The sequence below is a fragment of the Aythya marila genome, assembly GCF_965140915.1.
Source record: "Aythya marila genome assembly, chromosome: 26".
Lineage (NCBI taxonomy): Eukaryota > Metazoa > Chordata > Aves > Anseriformes > Anatidae > Aythya > Aythya marila.
Genome location: NC_139067.1, coordinates 4,091,196 through 4,110,687, shown reverse-complemented (window position 1 = coordinate 4,110,687; position 19,492 = coordinate 4,091,196). Strand labels below are relative to the sequence as shown.

At 71.1% G+C, this 19,492-nt stretch overlaps 4 protein-coding genes across 5 annotated transcripts; 2 read left to right on the top strand and 2 right to left on the bottom strand.

Moving 5' to 3' along the window:
• Positions 1-16: 16 nt before the first annotated feature.
• POLD2 (DNA polymerase delta 2, accessory subunit) lies at positions 17-4,418 on the bottom strand (the record flags this gene model as incomplete). The annotated part of the gene is made up of 11 exons (XM_082779668.1): positions 4,378-4,418; positions 2,878-3,116; positions 2,079-2,200; positions 1,660-1,783; positions 1,455-1,569; positions 1,145-1,343; positions 973-1,053; positions 700-857; positions 465-592; positions 251-352; positions 17-174 (listed from the first exon to the last, which is right to left on the bottom strand). Exons 2-11 carry the CDS (start codon positions 3,092-3,094, stop codon positions 17-19), a joined length of 1,404 nt encoding a protein of 467 aa, XP_082635794.1. The 5' UTR covers positions 3,095-3,116; positions 4,378-4,418.
• Positions 4,419-5,856: 1,438 nt separating this feature from the next.
• Positions 5,857-7,690, top strand: LOC309887597 (antimicrobial peptide NK-lysin-like). The gene is made up of 5 exons (XM_082779419.1): positions 5,857-6,010; positions 6,689-6,816; positions 6,950-7,060; positions 7,156-7,327; positions 7,534-7,690. The coding sequence occupies exons 1-5, from the start codon at positions 5,971-5,973 to the stop codon at positions 7,539-7,541; spliced, it is 459 nt and encodes a 152-aa protein (XP_082635545.1). The 5' UTR covers positions 5,857-5,970; the 3' UTR covers positions 7,542-7,690.
• A 1,093-nt stretch (positions 7,691-8,783) lies between these two features.
• Positions 8,784-16,198, bottom strand: GCK (glucokinase). Of its 2 annotated transcripts, none has more exons than XM_082779644.1 (10): positions 16,177-16,198; positions 11,607-11,769; positions 11,336-11,490; positions 10,954-11,073; positions 10,764-10,859; positions 10,534-10,633; positions 10,232-10,415; positions 9,854-10,009; positions 9,219-9,452; positions 8,784-9,084 (listed from the first exon to the last, which is right to left on the bottom strand). In XM_082779644.1, the coding sequence occupies exons 2-10, from the start codon at positions 11,713-11,715 to the stop codon at positions 8,940-8,942; spliced, it is 1,299 nt and encodes a 432-aa protein (XP_082635770.1). In that variant the 5' UTR covers positions 11,716-11,769; positions 16,177-16,198; the 3' UTR covers positions 8,784-8,939. The 2 variants fall into 2 exon arrangements, with proteins under 2 accessions (XP_082635770.1, XP_082635769.1); XM_082779643.1 differs by lacking the exon at positions 16,177-16,198 and adding an exon at positions 12,966-13,143.
• Positions 14,633-18,056, top strand: YKT6 (YKT6 v-SNARE homolog). The gene is made up of 8 exons (XM_082779645.1): positions 14,633-14,761; positions 15,383-15,488; positions 16,315-16,397; positions 16,675-16,775; positions 16,869-16,973; positions 17,065-17,130; positions 17,292-17,393; positions 17,616-18,056. Exons 2-8 carry the CDS (start codon positions 15,385-15,387, stop codon positions 17,649-17,651), a joined length of 597 nt encoding a protein of 198 aa, XP_082635771.1. The 5' UTR covers positions 14,633-14,761; positions 15,383-15,384; the 3' UTR covers positions 17,652-18,056.
• The last annotated feature ends 1,436 nt before the right edge of the window (positions 18,057-19,492 follow it).

The following is a 19,492-nucleotide window of genomic DNA, read 5'->3' as shown; positions in this document are numbered from 1 at the left end:
AGTCCGTGCCGCGCCGTCACTGCCCGACCTCCATGTCCCCGGCATCGTCCTCGGCCCCGAAGCCGGAGAAACTGATGGGCTGGCAGCTGAGGTCGCGCAGGTTGACCAGGCAGGCGGTCTGCGTGGTGCTGAAGGCGGGCACGGCCACCAGCAGGACCCGCTGCCCCTCGTCCCCTGCGGGGACAGGCGGGCGTCAGGCGCCAGCCCCGCTGCGGCCGCGAGCGGGGCCGGGGCTGGGGCCGGGACTCACCCGTGATCACCTTGGACTGGAAGCGGGGCGCGCTGCCGCAGAAGTAGACGTGAGGGCACTCGGCGAGGATGAAGGGATCCGACTTGTAGAAGGGGTAGCAGGCTGCGGGGGAGGAGGTGAGGAGGGGAACCCGTCCCCGCAGCCCCCCACGGGGCGCTCGGAGCCCCGCAGCCCCCGCCTCGGGGCAGCACGGCGGTGTCCCCCCCCCCCTTACCCAGGGTGTCCGGCGCTGTGGGGCTGATGTGTCCCGCCCGCAGCGTCCACTCCAGGATCTCCAGGTAGTCGTCCATGCTGCTGTACTTGAAGATGTCACTGATGTTTTGCCCCGACGTCCCCAGAAACCTACATTTTGGGGGAAGGAAGGGCAGCCCTGTGCTCGGTGCGACTTGTCCCCAACTCCCCCTCGTCCCCGGTGGCTGTCACAGCCCCGGGGGCACGTTGGTCCCCACCTGACGCCGTCCACGTCGGCCTGGTAGGGGTTGGTGACGAGCTGCAGCGTGGAGTAGGCGCTGGCGAGGGGCAGCATGCAGTGGTGCAGCGGCTGCTGCGGCAGCGTGTAGTTGGTGGGGTCGAACTCCCCGGGCATCACGTCCACGGGCACGGAGGTCTGCGGGGCACAGCGGGGGGCTGAGGGGGGGGACCACCGCCCGCTCCCCCAACACCGAGGGGCTCTGGGAGCCGCTCTCCCACCCCAGCACCCGCATCAGGCCGCGGGCACTCACGCAGAGCTGCAGCAGGATCTCATCCAGCATCTTCACGGCTTCCACGCTCGCAGCCTGCGTCTTCCTCGTCAAGTACCGGGCCTGCGGCGGCGGGGAGGCGGTGAGGACCCCTCCACGTCCCCCCCCCCCAACCCCATAACCCCATGCCCAGCCCTCACCATGCCCCCCGCACCTTGTGGAGGCTGTCACGGCTCTGGGTGCTCTGGCTCAGCAGGTTCCCCGCCAGGATGACGCGGGAGATGAGCGCGGCGCAGCTCTGCTGGCCCTCGGCGCCCAGCTGCCCCGTCACCGCGTCCACCAGCAGCTGGGTGCCCAGCAGGGACTCGCCGCTGCCGCTGCCCAGCCCCAGCCCCGAGGCCAGCAGCACGAACCTGGGCCAGGAGAGGGTGGGCAGCGGGGCGGGGAGCCTCCGGGGGTCCCCAGGGTGCCGGGACACAGCCGGGACACAATGGGGACGCGGTGGGGACGCGGTGGGGACTCACCTGTCCGAGCTGGGGCCCGCCCAGGGCAGGGGCTGTGGCAGCCCAGCGAAGCACAGCTCCTCCACCAGGAAGCCGCCGTCCTCCTGCTCGCTGCCGTACACGGCGAGGATGGTGCCTGCAGTGGGGACGGCGCGGCGCTCAGCCATGGCGGTGCCAGCAGTGCCCAGCCCGTCCCCAAGCGCCGTCCCCAAGTGCTGTCCCCTACCTGTCACCAGCTTGGCCACCTCGACGTTCCCCACCAGCTTGATGCGCTGCAGCTCGTCCTCCAGGATCAGCTCGTCCGAGGGGTGCACGTACTTGGGCAGGGGCGGCTGGGGCACCAGGTTGTGCTGCGGGGACGAAGGGCAGGACCCCGTGAGTTGGTTTTTTTTTTTTGTTTTGTTTTTTTTTGGGGGGGTCCGGGCGAGCGGGTGCAGCCCCCAGCAGAGGCCCGGCCGCCCTCGGGGCCGCCGTCCAGCTGCGTGCCTCTCGGGGCTGTTTCCACTTAGCGCTTCCCCGCGACGCCAGCAGCGCCGCGGCCGTCGGCCAAGGAGGAGGAAGCGGCTCAGCCGGGGAGGGGGGGGACGCCAGCCCGGCCCCACCAGCCCCCCCCCCAGCTCCCCGGGGGGCACGGTGCCTCCTCACCTCCTCGCTGATCTCCTGCAGGATGGAGGGCTGCAGCTGCATGGCCTTGAAGAGCGTCCCCACCACGCAGCAGCGCTCGCCCGCCCGCAGCTCGCACAGCTTGCGCAGCGCCACGCCGCTGCCTGCGGGGACGAGGGGGGGGGTCAGCCCCGGGGCCTCTTTTTTTCCCCCTTTTTTCCCCCAAAAATAGGGACCGTGCCCTAAATTCATCCCAGAGCAAACGGCTCGTCCTGCTCCAGCGGGAACAACAAAAGGGGGAGGTGGAGGGAAGCCCCCCCACGGCCAGGGACCCTCCTCATCCTCACCCTGCTTTCAGCCCCCAGACCCCACACCTCGCCCACCCAGCCCTGCCTGCAGCCCCCCCCCCACGTGGAAAACAGCTCGAGGAGCCCCCACAGGGCTTGGGGACGGGGTTTTTGTCCCCACGGGGTTTGGGGATGGGGGGGGGGGGGGGGCCAAGGAGGGAAACCGCGGGCTGGGAACGGCGTCAGCGCCGCCAGGAATGCGGAGGCTTCGGGGAGAAAGGAGGAAAAATCGGGAAAACAACCCGCCCCGGCTGCTCGCTGCCAACCCCCCCGCCACAACGGGGTGGTTACGGCGGGGGGGGGGGCACCACATCCTCCATCCTCCCCCCCCCTGCAGCCTCCCCGGCCAAAAAACCCAGCCGGGGGCACGGCACAGCACGGCGGCGGCGTTTCGCCCCGCGGAGGAAGGAAGGAGGCTGGGGGTCGGGGTTTGGGTGGGTTTTTTGTGTTTTTTTGTGTTTTTTTTTGTTTTTTTTTTTGAGGGGGGGGCTCACCCCATCGCTGCTGAGCCCGCTGCGCCAGGCGGGGCCGCATGCAGAGCAGGCGGGCGGCGTAGAGGTGGGCGTACTGGCGGCTGAAGCTGCGCTCCCCCAGCAGGAAGGGCTGCGAGCGGTCGGCGAAGGCGCTGCCGGCCCGGGAGAAGGTGGGGGCCGCGCCCGAGGGGGGGGCCAGCAGCGCCTGCGCCGGGGGGGCCGCCACCGACGAGAACATGGCCAGGCCGGGCTGGGCTGGGCTGGGGGGGGGAAAAAAAAAAAGGAGAGTGAGGATCCTGAAATGAGCCCCGGAACTGTGATGCCCAACCCCCAGAAGCACCCCCCAGTCCCAAAAGCTGCATGGGACCCCCCCACAAGACCCCCCCCCAGGGCATCAGGACCCCCCCTCCAAACACTGGGACCCCCCCCAAAAAAAAAGTGGGACTCCCCCCATCAGCAGGCGCCACCCCCAGGGACACCACAACCCCCCCCCCCCCAAGGAGCAGGGCCCCCCAGAAACCCCTCCCAGGGACCCCCACACACAACCCTTGGGACCCCCCCCCAAATATTCCTTGGGACCCCCCCCCCCACCACCAGAAGCCTGCCCCAGGAGATCGGGACCCCCCCCTAAACACCAGGGCTGCCCCCCCCCCCCAGGACACCGGCAACCCCTTCCCCCAAACACTGGGACCCCCCCCAAACATCGGGACCCCCCAAAAACACCAGCCCCCCCCCCCGAACACCCCCCCCCTAAACCCCAGGACCCCCAAAACCAACAGCCCCCCCCCATACACCGGGACCCCCAAGACCGAGTGGGACCCCCCCAATGCAACCAGCCCCTCCCCAGGGCATCAGGACTCCCCCCAGCACACTGGGACCCCCCCCCTTCAAACACTGTGAGACCCCCCCTCAAATACGGCCCCCCCCCAAACCAACCGGGACACCCCCAGGGCGCTGGGACCCCCCCCAAAATACCGGGACCCCCCCCAAATACCAGGACCCCCCCCCAAACGAACCAGGACCCCCCCCAGGACACCAGGACCCCCTTTGAGACACCGGGACCCCCCCCTTCAAACACTGCCCCCCCCGAAACCAACTGGGACCCCCCCAGGGCACCGGGACCCCCCCCAAACGAACCAGGACCCCCCCGCGTACACCGGGACCCCCCCCCCCCAAATACCGAGACCCCCCCCAAATACCAGGACCCCCCCCCAGGACACCAGGACCCCCTTTGGGACCAACCGGGACCCCCCCAGGGCACCGGGACGCCCCCCCCCCAAAACCACCCGGCCCCCCCGTGCACCGGGACCCCCCCAAATATCGGGACCCCCCCCAAACACCGCCCCCCCCCCCAAACCAACCGGGACCCCCCCAGGGCGCCGGGACCCCCCCCCAAATACCGGGAGACCCCCCCCAAAACGACCTGCCCCCCCCTCCCCGTACACCGGGACCCCCCCCTCAAACACCGGGAGCCCCCCCCCGGGGCACCGAGCCCCCCCCCTCCCCCCCCCAGTGCCGTACGGGGTCAGAGGTCAGAGGTCAGGGGGCGGGGGGGGGCCGCGGGCCCGGCTGCAGAAGGCGCGGAGGGGACCGGGGGGGGGGGGAGGGGAGGGGAGGGGAACCGGGAGGGGGGAGGGGGCGGGGAAATGGCGGGAACCGGGCCCGGAAGCGGCGTAACCTCAACGCGGAAGTGACGTCACGGCGAGTGGGCGCCATGGCAACGGGGAGCCGTTCCCATGGCAACGGGGAGCGGGGCCTAGGCCCAAGGGGCTGAGCCCCCCCCACCCACAGCCCCCCCCCCCCCCGCTTCCTGCCCCGTGTCCGAGGCCTGAGAATTAATTTTGGGGGGGGGGGGGCGGCGCCGCTCGTGTCCGTGCCCCCCCCCCGGGGGTTTGGGGCCCCCCCCACGGGGTCTACGCCCCCCCCCCCAGGGGGTTTTTGGGGCCCCCACGGGTGCTGGGGGCCCCCCGGTAGTGTCAGTGCCCCCCCCCCCCGTGTTTTTGCCCCCCCCCCCGGGGGTGTCAGGGCTCTTAGAGGTGTGTTGGAGCCCCCCCCATGGGGTCTGCGGCCCCCCCCGGGGGGTTTTGAGACCCCCCCCCGGGGTGTTGGAGCCCATCCTGAGGGTGTTAGGACCCCCCCCCGGGTTTTTGACCCCCCCTCAGGATATCAGAGCCCCACACAGGTGTCAGAGCCCCCCAGGATTTTTGAGCCCCCCCCCGGGTTTTTGAGCCCCCCCCTGGGGGTGTCAGAGCCCCTCCAGGGGTGTCAGCCCCCCCCCCCCATAGTTTTGGGCATCCCCCAGGTTTTTGCCCCCCTCCCATGGGTGTCAGAGCCCCCCAGGTTTTTTGACCCCCCCCCCCCGGGTTTTTGAGCCCCCCCGGGGATGTCAGAGCCCCCCCACGGGTGTCAGCTCTCCCCATGGTTTTTGGGACCCCCCAGATTTTTAGTCCCCCCCCCCAGGGTTTTGGAGCCCCCTTAGGGATGTCAGAGCCCCCCCCTCATGACTTTTGCCCCCCCCCAGGGAAATCAGAGCCCCCCAGGGGTGTTAGATCCACCCCCCCCCATGCTTTTGGGGCATCCCCCAGGTTTTTGCCCCCCCCCCCATGGATGTCAGAGCCCCCCCACAGGTGTCAGCTCTCCCCATGATTTTTGGGACCCCCCAGGTTTTTACTCCCCCCCCCCCAATGTTTTGGAGCCCCCCCTCATGACTTTTGCCCCCCCACAGGTTTTTTCCCCCCCCCAGGGCTATCAGAGCCCCCCAGGGGTGCTAGATCCGCCCCCCCCCCGTGTTTTTTGGGGCAATCCCCCAGGCTTTTGCCCCCATCCCATGGACGTCAGAGCCCCCCCCACAGGTCTCACCCCCCCCCTATGATTTCTGACCCCCCCCCACGGTGATTTTGGCCCCCCCCAGGGCCGCTTCCTGCCGAGGCGAGGCTGGGGGCGGAGGTGTGTGGCCGCGAGGCGCGGGCCCAGCTCCATTTTAAGGCCTCGGTGGGTTTCGGCGGCGCTGAGTGGCTCCGGCGGCCCCGCTGCCGGCTCCTGGGGGGGGCTATAAAAACCCCGGGGTGGGGCACGGGGCCGGCACCCGCTGGGTTCGGTGCTGGGGGGCTCGCCATGGCCGCTGCCTTCCTCCTGCTCCTCGCCCTGCTGGCAGGTACGGGGCCGGGACCCCTCCTGCTTGTGCCCCCCCCCCGGGGGGCTGCGTGGTGTGGGGATAGCGGTGCTGTGGGGTGGGGGCACTTGGGGGGGCACTGGGGGTGTGGGACTGCATGGGGACGGGGATACGGGGGGGTGTGGGGACACCTGGGGCACACGGGGGCTGTGGGGACTGATGTGGGATGCGTCCTGCTGGGGGGTGGCTGTAGGGCAGCTATGGGGTGGCCATGGGGTGGTTATGGGGTGGCCACGGGGCAGCTATGGGGTGGTTATGGGGTGGCCATGGGGTGGCCATGGGGGCAGCTATGGGGTGGCTGTGGGGTGGCTATGGGATGGCCATGGGGGCAGCTATGCAGTGGCTGTAGGGTGGCCGTGGGGTGGCCATGGGGGCAGCTATGGGGTGGCCATGGGGCAGCTATGGGGTGGCCACGGGGCAGCTATGAAGTGGCCATAGGGTGGCTGTGGGGTGGCCATGGGGTGGCCATGGGGTGGCTGTAGGGCAGCTATGGGGTGGCTGTTGAGCGGCTGTTGGGTGGCTGTGGGCTGGCCATGGGGGCAGCTATGAAGTGGCCATGGGGTGGCCATGGGGCAGCTATGAAGTGGCCATGGGGTGGCCATGGGGCAGCTATGGGGTGGCCGCGGGGTGTCCATATTAACCACCTCGGTCCCCCCGCAGTCACACAGGCGGAGGAGGCGGCCGACCCGTGCCAGGGCGGCCCCGCGTCCTGGTGCCGCGACGTGGCCACAGCCGTGCAGTGCCAGAAGGAGCAGCAGTGCCGCCAGCTCTGGGACAGCCTGGGCACGGTGAGGACGAGCCCCGGGCGTGGGGCGCGCCGTGGGGCAGCCCCCCCTTGGGTCATGGGATGGGGTGGGGTGGGGTGGGGTGTGGGGAGGGACACCCGGCACCACCCTGAGGGTCCCCGCCTTGTCCCCGCAGTGGGATGAGGACGACGGGGACGCGGCGCTGCCGGGGAAGGGGAAGAAATGCAGCATCTGCACCAAGATCCTGCAGCAGCTGAAGAAGATGGTGGGGGACGACCCCGATGAGGTGAGGGGGGGCTCGGGGCGAGCCGGGAGGGGGTGGTGGGTGGAGGGGGTCCGGCGACCGCGGCCCCGCTGACGGCACGGGGTTGGTGCCCGCAGGACACGGTGAACGCGGCGCTGCGGAAGGTGTGCGGCACCATGAAGGGGCTGGGCCGGCTGTGCAAGGCCATGGTGAAGAAATTCGGCCCGCAGATCGCCGAGGCGCTGCAGAACGACGACGACCCCCAGGACGTCTGCACCAGCCTCAAGTTCTGCAAGGGCTGCGCCGCCGGTGAGAGCCCACATCCTGCGCCTGCCCCCGTGCACGTGCCCCCCGTGCGCAGGGAGGGCGGAGGTGTGGAGAGGGGGGGGGGGGGGCCCCAAAACGTGCCCCGGGGAAATTTTGGGGTGATGGGGTGGGGGAGCCGCATCCGCCGGGGCTGGAGGAGGGGGTGAGGGGTGCCCCAAATCACCGTCGCCACCGTTTTGTCTCCTCAGGGCTCTGACCGCCGCCGCTGAACCCCGAAAGCTGAAGGGGGGGCCCCCAGCCCCGTCGCCAGCCCCCACCTGCCCCCAGCCTCCCTCCCTTCCCCCCCAGCCCCGTCCCCATGCAATAAAGCAGCTCGTCCCCGCCGCCGCCGCCTCTCCGGAGGACGCAACCCGTCATTTCGGGTTTTATTTGGCTGAGGTGGGGGGAAACGTGACCCCCCCACAACCCCCACACCTCCCCAGTCCTTCTTCTCGTCACCGTGGGTGGTGACGCAGCTCGGGGACGGTCCCGGCACGTCGAGGGGCGTCCCCGTGAGCGCCCGCTCCCCCTGCACGGGGATGTGTGATCGGGGGGGGGCTGTGACAGGTCCCTGCGGGGCTCCTCCGGCCCCATTGTGGGGACAGGGGGGGTGTGGGGGGGCTCATGGGGACCCTGGGGACAGGGGCTGACATGCGGTGAGCTCGGTGATGCAGGATGGGGGGGGCGCACGGGGACCTCGGGGGGGAGCTGGGTGTGTGGGGTCACGGGGGGGACACAGGGGGCGTGGGGCCACACAGTTTGGGCTGGGGGGGGCACGGTGATGGGGGGGAGCACAGTGATGGGGGGGCAGACTCCCACGGTGGTCCCATTCCCTGGGGTGCCCCCAGCCCCCCCCAAGGTGCCCCCAGCCCCCATGGGGCTCCTTTGGGGGTCCCTGACCCCAGGGTGCCCCCGACACCCAGGGGAGCCCCGAGGTGGCCCCATGGCACCAGGCTGCTCTCCCCCCTGTCCCCGCTCCGGGCTGGGGGTCCCCCCCCTTTTAGCCCCCTAAACCAGGTAAATGTGGGGGGGGGGCAGATGCTGGCACCGCGGGGCTGTCACCAACACAGGCTGGGGGGGGGGCACACACACGGGGGCACTATTTGGGTTTGGGGTTGCGGGGCGCTGCTTTGGGGGCGCACGGACCTGGCCCTGCCGGGGGAAGGAGGTGGCACCACCCCATGGATGGGGGGGGGTCAGTCCCTTTTGCCCCCCCAGCTCGGTCTGTCCTTTATGGGCTCTCTGGGGGGGGGGGGGACACGGGGGTGACACATGGGGACAAAGCCAGCCGGGCCCCACCACAGGCTCCCCAAGGGGTTCCAGCCCCCTCTTGTCCCCCCCACATCCCCCAGTGCCCCCCCGGTGCCCCCCCAGCACAGGGAGGAGCCTCGGCCCCGGCGCTCCCGGAGGAGAAGTCCAGGCAAACCCCGCTTTATTGGGGGGGGGCCCCGCTTTATTGGGGGGGCCCCGGCCGCCGTCGCCTCCCGCGGCCAAGCCCTCCCCGCGTCCTTCTGCGCTCCTCGGCGCCCTGCACGCCCCCGGCGGCGCGGGAGAGGGGGGTGTGGGGGGGGGTGTCCCCGCCGCCCCCCAGGTCCTGGGCGCCGTGCTGCCCCGCTCACTGCCCCATCATGCAGGCCATTTTGCAGGCGACGGCCGAGATGAGCGCGGCGCCTCGCCCGCTGCCTTCCTCCGACTGGATGAAGGTGATGTCGCAGCCCGGCGTCAGCTGCCGGACGGTGGCGTGGAAACGGTCCTTGAAGCTGTAAGGGGTGGGGGGAAAAAAAAACCACAGGGAGAGGGTCAGGGCCGCGAGGAGGAGGAGGAGGAGGAGGAGGAAGGAGGAGGAGGTAGAGGAGGAAAGAGGGGGTGGGAGGAAGGCTCCCGAAGGCCTCACCTGGGGTGCAGCTTGTAGACGGAGCCGTCGACCCCCACGGTGATTTTGAGGGTCTCCTGGCTCCGGCTCTCCCGCATGCGGTTGATGACGCCGGCCAGCCCGGCCGAGCACATCTGGGCGGCGCGGGTGGAGACGCTCTCGCAGACGCGCCGCACGATGTCGCAGTCCGTGCCCGAGGGCAGCAGCTCGAAGGCCGTCAGGATGTTGTAGATCTGCTTGCGGTCCCCCGAGTCGCTGGGATGGGGCAGAGTGGGGGGGGCGCGTCGGGTCAGGGACCCCCCCCCGGGGGCAGGTGAGAGGGGCTGGGGACCCCCATGTGGGGCAATGGGACAGGGAACCCCGCTGTGGGGCAGCTGGAGAGGGCTGGTGGGGGGGGATCGGGGAGGGAACCCCATGTGGGACACCCCGCTGTGGGGTGGTGGGGAAGGGGACCCCAATGCGATGGGGGACCCCAACATGGGGCAGCTATATAGGGCTGGTGTGGGGCGATAGGGAAGGGGACCCCAATGCGGGGCAGTTGTAGGCTGGTGTAGGGCGATGGGACAGGGGGCGATCAGAGCCAGCTGCTGCGGGGTGAGGGCGCCCGGCCCCCATCATTTTGGGGCAGCCGTTTTGGGGGCGCGGGCCCCGAGTACCTCTCGATCTGCGACACGAAGCGGGTCTCGAAGGTGCCGCGGGTCTTGAGCTTCTCGGAGGCCTCTCCGTTGAACAGCAGGTTCTCGTCCACCAGCTTCAGCAGCACCAGCCGGACGATCTCCCCCATGTACTTGCCCCCGATGATCTTCTCGTAGCTGGGGGCCGGGGGGAGGCCGTCAGGACGGGGGCCGCCCCCCTCCCGCCCCACGGCGAGGCCCCACGCGCGTCCCCGCCGCCACCGGGCTCAGGGGGACGCGTGAGGGCTGCCGACGGGGCCGGAGCCCCGGGACGAGCGGCCCCGGCCGACGGAGGGCAGGGGGAAGGAGCCGCGGCCGGGGGGGGGAGCCCAGGGGAGCCGCATCCGCCCCACTCCTTACAGCTGCTGACCGGGGTTAAGCGAGGTCTCGTCCACCACGCGGTCGTACTCCAGGAGGAACTCGTCGAGCTCCCCCGAGGCGCCGAACGCGCCCCACTCCGTGTTGACGCACATCCTGCCCTCGTCGCCCTCCACCAGCTCCACGTTGTGCATCTCCTCCATGTAGCAGGCGTTGCAGCCCGTCCCTGCGCGCAGGAGCCGGCCGTGGGGCGCCTGCCCCCTGCCCCACGTTGTGTGTCCCCCCCCCCTCCTTTTTTACCCCAGGGGGGCGGCCGGTGCCGTCCCGCAGCCCCGCGATCTTACCCACGATCATCCCAACCTCGCAGCGGTGGTCCTCGTAGTAGCAGGAGATCATCGTGGCCACCGTGTCGTTCACCATGGCCACCACGTCCATCTCGAAGTCCTGCCAAGGGGGGGGGGAACCGCCGCTGTCACCCCTGCGGCCGCCTCTCCCGGGGGACCCAGGGGACGCGGTGGGGACAGGGGGTGGGCACGGACGCGCGCAGCCGGCACGGGGCCAGCGGCCGCCTCACCCCTCGCCGTTTGATGGCGTCTCGCAGGAGCCCGACCACGTTGTTCCCTTCTGCTCCGGAGGCTTTGAAGCCCTTGGTCCAGTTCAGCAGGATGCCCTGGGCCGGGGGAGGACAGAGCGGGGTCTCCGTGGGGCCGTGGGGCAGGCAGCGCGGTGGCCTCGTGCCGCGTGCCGCCCCGCCGGCCCCTCACCTTGTCGATGTCCTCGTGCCGCACGGGGAAGGAGAAGGTGAAGCCCAGGGGCAGCTTTTTGTGCTTCATCTGATGCTTGTCCAGGAAGTCGGAGATGCACTCGGAGATGTAGTCGAAGAGCTGGGGGACAGCGGCCGAGCTGTCACCGTGGTGGCCCTGTCCCCGTGCCCCAGTGCCACCACGTCCCCCCCTCCACCTCGTCCCCATCCAGATGCCACTTGAAGGGACGCTTCCACGGGCTCCTGCAGCTCCCTGGTGGCCCAAACCCACCTCTGCCCCCTCCCAGGGCTCGGGGCTTCCCGGAGGCACCCAGCACCGGGACGGGGACCGTGGGGGGGACCCCGCACCCCCCGCGCCCCCCACGCCCCCCTGCCCCGCTCACCATCTCGGCCGTCCCCGTCATGGCATCCTCGGGGATGGAGTACATCTGGTGCTTCGTCTTCACCTTCCACTGCCCTTCCTCCCCCTCGCCCACCTTCACCAGCATCACGCGGAAATTGGTGCCGCCGAGGTCCAGCGAGAGGAAATCCCCGACCTCTGCAGCACCAGGGGGCAGGAGGAGGGGGGGGGAGAGAGGCTCAGGGGGGGGTTCCCGGGGTGGGGGGGGTGCAAAGCGCCGGGCGCCGTCGCCCTCGCGTCCCGGCAGCGCCTACCGGAGCCCTCGGGCGTGGAGCGGACGTAGGTGGGCAGCATCTTCACCGAGGCCTCCTCGTGCGTCTCCAGCTTCAGCCCCCGGTCCATCTCCTTCTGCATGCGGTACATCACCTTCTTCAGGTCCTCCTCCCGCAGCCGGAACTCCGACAGGATCTGCTCCACCTGCACCGGGGGGGCGGTGGCATTACGGGGTGCCCTGCGCCCCCCGCACCGCGCCGAGCAGCCCGGGGTTCCCCTCCCCATCCCCGGTGCTCCCCGTGGACACCCCAAATCCCCGCAGCCCCGCAGCCCGGAGCACCTCGCCCTGCAGGGGGGGAGCTCCTCACCCCAAAACCCGCTCAGGGGAAGCATCCCACGGGGGTTTCCTCCGTTCCCCTCGCACGGCGCCCACGGATCGGGGCCGCACGGGGCCGTACGGGGAATTTCTCCCGTCCCCGCTGCCAGGGAGAGCCGCAGGGCCCCTTCACGGCCGCGCTGGCGCTCGGGCCCTGCTTTTCCCTCACGTAGCAACCCCGGCCCTGTTCCCGGCACAGCCTCCATTACCAGGGCGCGTAACGGGGCCACGGCCCCGGCTCTCAGATGGAGCCGCGGCGCCGAGCACTTCTGCTCCGCCGGCCAGGTTTGCTCGTGGCATTAAAGGCCTCATTAGGCACCGGGAGCCGGGCAGGCCAGGGGCTGCGCCGTCAGCGCCAGCAGCGTGTTTTCCTCGGGGCCGCGCCGGCCCTGCCGTGGGTTTTGGGGCGCATCACAAAGAGGGGCCCTGCTAAAGCTTTTGGGATGACGTGGGGCTGAGGGGCACGGCCCCACAAGCCGGCTGCCCTGGGGTGCTCCGGAGGGATGGATCGAGGCAGGATCCCCTCCGGGATGTCCCCAAGGGGACACCCAGCGCCCCGCGATGCTGGTCGGTGCCCGATGGTGCCCAGTACGGCAACACCCATCCCGGTGTCCCTTATCCCACTGCTCTCAAGCAGTTCCAGCACTGCAGGCACCCCAACAGCGGCACAGTCCCGGTCCCGCTGTGCACCAGAGCCTCCCCGTCCCCCTGAGTGACCCGATGCAGGGAACCTCCCCAGCCCCGACGCCGTCCCATGGAGCCCGGTTCCTCCCCGCTGCTCGTGCTCAGCCCCCCCAGCACCTCAGCACCCTCGGGAGTTTGGAGCCTCGGCTGCGGCCGCGTGGCTCTGCCCGAGGCAGCCTCCTCGTGCGCTGCTGGCTTGAAACCTCCTCACCTCGTTCCTTTGCCCCAAACCACTCGTCTGGCCCCAAAGATCCCCCAAAAAGAGCCCCAAAGCAGGGCAGAAGCAGCCGTTGCCTTCCGGAGGCGAACGCGGGGAGGGCCGGCGGCCGCAGGGCCTCACCTTCTCCTGCCGGGAGCTCTCCATCCTGCTTCTGTGGTCCAGCATGGGGGCAGCCGTGGGCGCGGGGCAGGCGGCGGGCGAAGCTGTCCCCCCCGAGCCCCCCCGGCACCCCACCGCCTCGTCCGCCCGGGTACCGTCCCTGGCCGCGCCGGGGGCTGCGCCACGTTGGGGGGGCGTTAGCTCATACGGGGGGCGCCCGGTGGCGGCCGCCGCGTCCCCACGGTCCCCGTCAGGCGGAGCGGCCGCGAGCCCCCGCGGGCCCGGCCTCGGCCCCACGCATCCCGGGGTCGCCCTGGGGGCTCCCCAACGCCCTGGGCCGTGCGGGGCGGCCGGGTGCTTCGGCCTCTCCTCCTCCTCCTCCTCCTGCTGTCAGCCTCAGGGTGAGGGGGGGACCCCGAGGTGGCTCCGGGGGTCTCTGCGTGGTGCGGGGGGACGCGGCGGGCGGATGGACGGACGGACGGACGCGGGCGGCCTGGTCCGGGACCCTCCCCACGGGGGGCCGTCAGCCCCGTCACCGGCCCCGGGCCCCCCTCCCGGTGTGCCGGTTGCCGTGCCAACCACTTCAGGGCCTGCTCACGGGGGCAACCACTCCACCGGCCGGCCTGGCAACGCCGCCCGCTGCCATGGACACCGGCACCAAGGTGACGGCGGCACCGCGATGGCCGCCGGGCCCCCGGGATGATGGGCACGGGGCTGGGGGGGGAGCCCCGGGGGGATGGGGGGTCCCGCGGTGCCCCCGCCGTGACCCGGGGCCGGGGGTGCAGGGACCCGAGGGGAGGCCCCGGCCCCGCTGATGGGGGTCCTGGGGGGGTCCCGGGGGGGTCCCGGGGCCGTGGGGGCACTGCTGGGACTGGAGGCCACGCCCACAGATCAGGCCACGCCCACAGATCGGGCCACGCCCACACTGAAGGCCACGCCCCATCCACATTGCCCCGCCCGCCCAAATACCCCCAGGCACAACGGAGGCCACGCCCACTCCCTGAGCCACGCCCACTCCCTGAGCCACGCCCACACAGCAGGCCACGCCCCATCCACATTGCCCCACCCACCCAAATGCCCCCAAGGCACAATGGAGGCCACGCCCACTCCCTGAGCCACGCCCACTCCCTGAGCCACGCCCACAGACCAGGCCACGCCCACACAGCAGGCCACGCCGCATCCACATTGCCCCGCCCACCCAAATGTCCCCAAGCACAACAGAGGCCACGCCCACTCCCTGAGCCACGCCCACTCAACAGGCCACGCCCCCCCCACACGAAACCCCGCCCATGCACCGTCCCATCCCGCGTAGCCCCACCCACTGGTAAAAGCCCCGCCCACACTCACGCGAAGCCACGCCCACGGAGCGGCCCCACCCGCCCAGGTTGCCCCACCCGTCGTGGAGGCCACGCCCACACTATCGGAAGCCACGCCCACACAGTGCCCTGACCCACACACAGAGCCCCGCCCACTCACGAGGCCACGCCCACACGCGAAGCCCCGCCCCCTCGCTAGGCTCGAGCCCCCCTCCAGCTCCCTGCAGGGAGCCCCGCCCCATGACGTCATGGCGCCGCCGATTGGCCTCCCGGCTCGGGGGCGGGGCCTCCCGAGGCCGGGGGCGGGGCCTCCGGGCGAGCCGCGCTCCTATTGGCCGGGAGCCGCGGGGCGGGCGGGCCGCGTGTTGCGCGTGCGCAGACTGGGCGCGGCCCCGTGGCAGTTACCGGGGCCGGGAGCACTTCCGGCCGGGCCCTTTCTGCTTCCGGGTCGGGAGCCCTCCCCTCCGCCGCCGCCTCCTCGCTGCGAGTCCGCGGCCGCCGGTACCGGGGGGCTTGGGGGGGGCTTGGGGGGGGCCCTGGGGGCTCCCGGTAGGGGCTGAGTGGGCTCCGGGGGTCCCGGTGCGGCCCTGGGGGGGGCCCCGGGGGTGTTTTGGGGGGGTTGCCGGGGTCCCGGTGGGTGCCGGGGGGGTTGCGGGGGCTCGGTTGGGGCCCCGGGGGCTCTGGGGGGGCCGCGGCGGGGGCTGGGGGAGTCCTGGGGGCGTCCCGGGGGGGGTCTGGGGGTCTGAAGGGATCTGGGGGGGGCCCGGAGGGGTCCAGGTGGGGTCTGGGAGGGCCCCGTGCTGTCCCCATAGGGTCGCGGTGGGGTCTGCGGGGTCCCAGTGGGGTCTGGAGGGTCCCTGGGGGGTCACAGTGGGGTCTGGGGGGTCCCTGGGGGGTCTCAGTGGGGTGTGGGGAGTCCCCGTCCTGTCCTCATAGGGTCCCGGTGGGGTCTGGGGTGTTCCGGAGGGGTCTGGGGGGTCCCCGTGCTGTCCCCATAGGGTCCCTGTGGGTCTCAGTGGGCTTTGGGGAGGGGTCCTTGGGCGCTCTGGGGGATCCTTTGGGGTCCCGGGGGTCTGTGGGGGTCCCGGTGTGTTCCCACTGACCCCGCTCCCCCCCCCGCAGCCATGAGGCTGTACAGCCTGAGCGTGCTGTACAAGGGCGAGCCCCGGGTGCAGCTGCTGAAGGCCGCCTACGACGTCTCCACCTTCAGCTTCTTCCAGAGATCCAGGTCAGGCCCCGCGCCCCGCACCGGGGCTCCCGGCGGGACGGTGCCGGCACCGGGACCAGCCCGGCCGGGGGGGCTCACGGCAGCCCCCGGCCGCACCGAGCATCCCCAGGGCATCGCCTCCCCCGGGGGCGTTGGGCTCAGCCCCCCCGGGGCTCCTGCTCCAGCTGCCCCCCAACCTGTGGAGGGGGCCAGGGGCTGCCGGCAGCGGCCCCGGGGCATTTCCCAGCCCCCTGCCAAGGTTTTACGGGGTGCTGGGGGCAACGCCGCAGCGAGGGGATCCTAAAAACACCCCCATGGATGAGTGCGGGAGGGGAAGGAGCGAGTGGGGGCGGCTCTGGGGGCCTCGCTGCTCGCCTCGCCACCGGGCACGGCCGCAGGAGCTGCCTCCCCCCGGGTTTTGGGGGATCCAGCAGCAGTGGGGGTGAACTGAATTGATCTGCCCGGCCCCGTGGCCGTAACAGGAGCCCCTCGGGGAGCCCCCAGCGCTGCAGCTTCCCCCCCCGGAGCGTCGTGGCTACTTCAGGACGGAGCAGATTTATTTCTGCTTGCTTGTGGCTTTTGGCCTCTATTTTATCGCGGGGTGAAAAAACAAAACAAAACAAAACCAAAAAAAAAAAAAAACAACAAAAAAAGGGGGGTTATGCAAAAGTCTGCCTGGCAGGGCTCGAGCTTGGGGCAGTTTCCTGACCTGCCTCAACTCGGATCCAGCGCGAGTGTCCCGGCGGGGCTGGAGGGGAAGGGTTGGAGGGGAAGGGGCGGTGGGGAAGGGCCGGGGCTGCCCGGTGTCCCCCCCCCACCCCGTGCAGCGGGGTCCGTGTGCTTGCAGCGTGCAGGAGTTCATGACCTTCACCAGCCAGCTGATCGTGGAGCGCTCGCAGCTGGGCAGCCGGGCTTCCGTCAAGGAGCAAGGTGAGCGCCTGGCCGTGCTGCGAGGCACGAAGCCCCCCCCCCCCTCGCGCCCCCTCCCCTGGGTGAACACCGAGAGGTTTTGGGGACAAGGGGGGGGCGCACGGGGCTGCGCTCACCTCCCCCCCCCCCCCCCGAGCCCTTCCTGCTGCCCCAGCGCGGCCACCGGCGGATGGAAACCTCCCGGTGCCGTCTGCTGGTGGAAACGGGGCCGGGGGCAGGCGTTGGGTGCTGGGGGGGGGCTTCAGAGCAGCCCCCCCGATGCCACCTCTGCGCGCAGAGTACCTGTGCCACGTGTACGTGCGCAGCGACGGGCTGGCCGGCGTGGTGATCGCCGACACCGAGTACCCGCAGCGCGTCTGCTTCACCTTGCTGGACAAGGTGAGCGGGGCCGCGGGTGGCAATTTAAGGGGGGGGGGATGTCCCGTGGGGGCCGTGCCGTGGAAATAACCCCCCCCGCTGCTCCGCTCGCAGGTGCTGGAGGAGTTCAGCAGGGAGGTGAGCCGGGCCGAGTGGCCCGCGGGGTCCCCCGGCACCATCGGCTACGCGGCGCTGGACGGGTACCTCAGCAAGTACCAGGTACGGGGTGGGGGCAGCACCTCGGGGTGGGGTCTGGGGGGGCTGCCGGCCCCCTCCTCCCCTTACACCGCCCTCCTCGCACCCCCCCCAGAACCCCCGCGACGCCGACCCCATGACCAGAGTGCAGGCGGAGCTGGACGAGACCAAAATCATCCTGGTGAGGACGGGGCTGATCCCGCTCCCTCCCATGGGTGCTCCCCACACCCTTGGGTGCTCCCCACCCCCTCCAGGTGCTCCCCACCCCCCCGGGGTGCTCCCCCCTCGCTTTGGGGGTCCCGAATAGCCGACGGGGTGCCCGGTGCCCGTTCCCCTGTGCAGCACAACACCATGGAGTCGCTGCTGGAGCGCGGGGAGAAGCTGGACGACCTGGTGTCCAAATCGGAGGTGCTGGGGGTGCAGTCCAAAGCCTTCTACAAAACCGTGAGTGCGACCCCCCCCCCCCAAAAAGGGAGGGACCCCCCCGCGGGCCGGGGGTGGGTTTGGGGCAGAAGCAGCCCCCGGGGGGGGCGGGTGTGGGGTCGGGCAGGGGGCTCGGCTGCCCAAACCCAGCCGTGGAGCTCCTTGCCCCCCCCCCCCAAACCCCGTGTGGGGTGCCCCCGCGGTGCCCTGAGGGCCACTTCTCGCCCCCCCCCCCCCCGCCAGGCTCGGAAGCAGAACTCGTGCTGTGCGGTGATGTGACCCCCCCGCGGGGGGCTCCTGCCCCGGCCCGCCAGGCCCTCGCCCCCCCCCTCGGATCTCGGACTGGACGCGGAGCCCCGGAGGCTCCGGGGCCGCCGCTCGGGATGAGCCCCCCCGGGCACCGCGGCTGAGAGGACCCCGCGCCGGGGGGGGGGGGGGGCAAGGGGAGAGCTGTGGCCCCCCCCCCTTGGCCCTCGCCCTCCCCCGGGGTGGCTCGGGCTGCGTTGTGCCCCTCCCCGCACCGATGCCTGTAACACCAGCGAGTGCCTCCGCGCTGCCAGCCCCGGGGGGGGGGGCTCGGGGAGAGAGGAGCTGGGACCCCCCCCCCCACAGCACGGGGCATGGAGGGGGGGGGGGATTTATGCATCTGTGTCCCCGGGGGGGGGCGGGTGGGAGCAGGGAAATGCTTGGGGTGGGGCTGCTCGGGGTGGGGCTGTGCCCCCTTGGGGGGGACACAGGGGGTCGGCCCCCACACCCCTTCCCTTTGGGGGGGGAGGGAAGCTGGGGGGGGTCCATGCTATGGGGCTGCCCCCCCCCGGTGGGTCCGAGCCCCCCCCTTACCCCCTGTTCCTGTGGGGTGGGTGGGAGCCAGCGGGATGGGTGCTTGGCGTGGTGGGGGGGGGTCCCCATTTTCCCCCCTCCCTCAGCCCCGGGGGGAGGGGGGCTCAGCCTCATGGGGGGGGCTCAAACGGGGCCCCCCCCCCGGTCTCGGTGGGCAGCTTTGTGTCGGGGCTGTATCGGGGCTGTCGCAGCCCATAAAGTTCTCTGTGATGGTCGTGGCCTGGCTTGGGCTCCGTGGGGCAGGATCGGGCTTCGAGGGGGGGGGGGGGGGGTTCAGCAACACTCAGCCTCGTGTCCCCCCCCCGCTCTGTGAGGGGGGGGGTGTTGGCGGTCGTTTTTCCTCATAATTTATTAGCAGTTTTTTTGTTGTTTTTTTTTTCCCGAGACAAAAACGAAATCAGAGTCATCTGTTACACTTACAAGGCTCAGAAAGAAAAGACGAAGGGGTGTGGGTGTGGGTGGGGGGGGGGGAATAGAGAAAATTTTTTTTTGGGGGGGGGAACGGAAAAGAATGAGAGAAAAAGGGGAGGGGGGGGGGGGAGAGAAGTTTGGCAACGCTCCACCAGCATTCAGGGACGGAAACAGCTCAGCTCAGCTCCTCGACAGACAGCGGGGTGCTCCCGCGCAGGGCATGCAGAAAGGAAAAAGCTGCCCCCCCCCTGCCCCCCCCACCCCACCCCACCACCACCACCCCCCCCAGCCACAAACAGCCCCCAGCGCCCGGAGTGCGAGGAGGGGACACCTCGGAGGAGGAGGAGGAGGAGGAGGAGGGGAGGGGGGGAGAAAAATTTGGGGAGGGGGGGGGTTGGGGTGAGCCCCCCCCATCCCTGGGGGTGCGGGGTTGGGGTGCGGGGGGGGAGCAGCGACCTCGGTGCGGGGGGGGGGGCCCGGGGGGGGCCGGCGGAGCAGCCTGTGCCCCCTAAGAGACCCGCTCTCTTAGTCTATAAAGTGCTTTCGACGCTGCCTCAGTGCTGGCCCCCCCCCCCCCCCCCCAAAAAAAAAAATCCCAAAATTCCTCCCCCCATTCCTTCCCCCCCACCCCCCCCACTTTAGATGCCCGGCTCCCCCCCCCCTCACCCCCCCCAAGGGGCTGCGGGAACAGCCCCGGCCCCACAATTTGGGAATTGGGGGGGGGGGGGGGGGGAGGGAGCAGCCCTGGGGGTGTTTTTTTTTTTTTTTTGGGGGGGGGGGGATTTTTTGGGGTTGTGGGGGGGGCACCGGCTGCTCCCGCGGGAATTCAAAAATAAAGAGCTCTCTCTATGTACAGGGGCCCGGGGAGG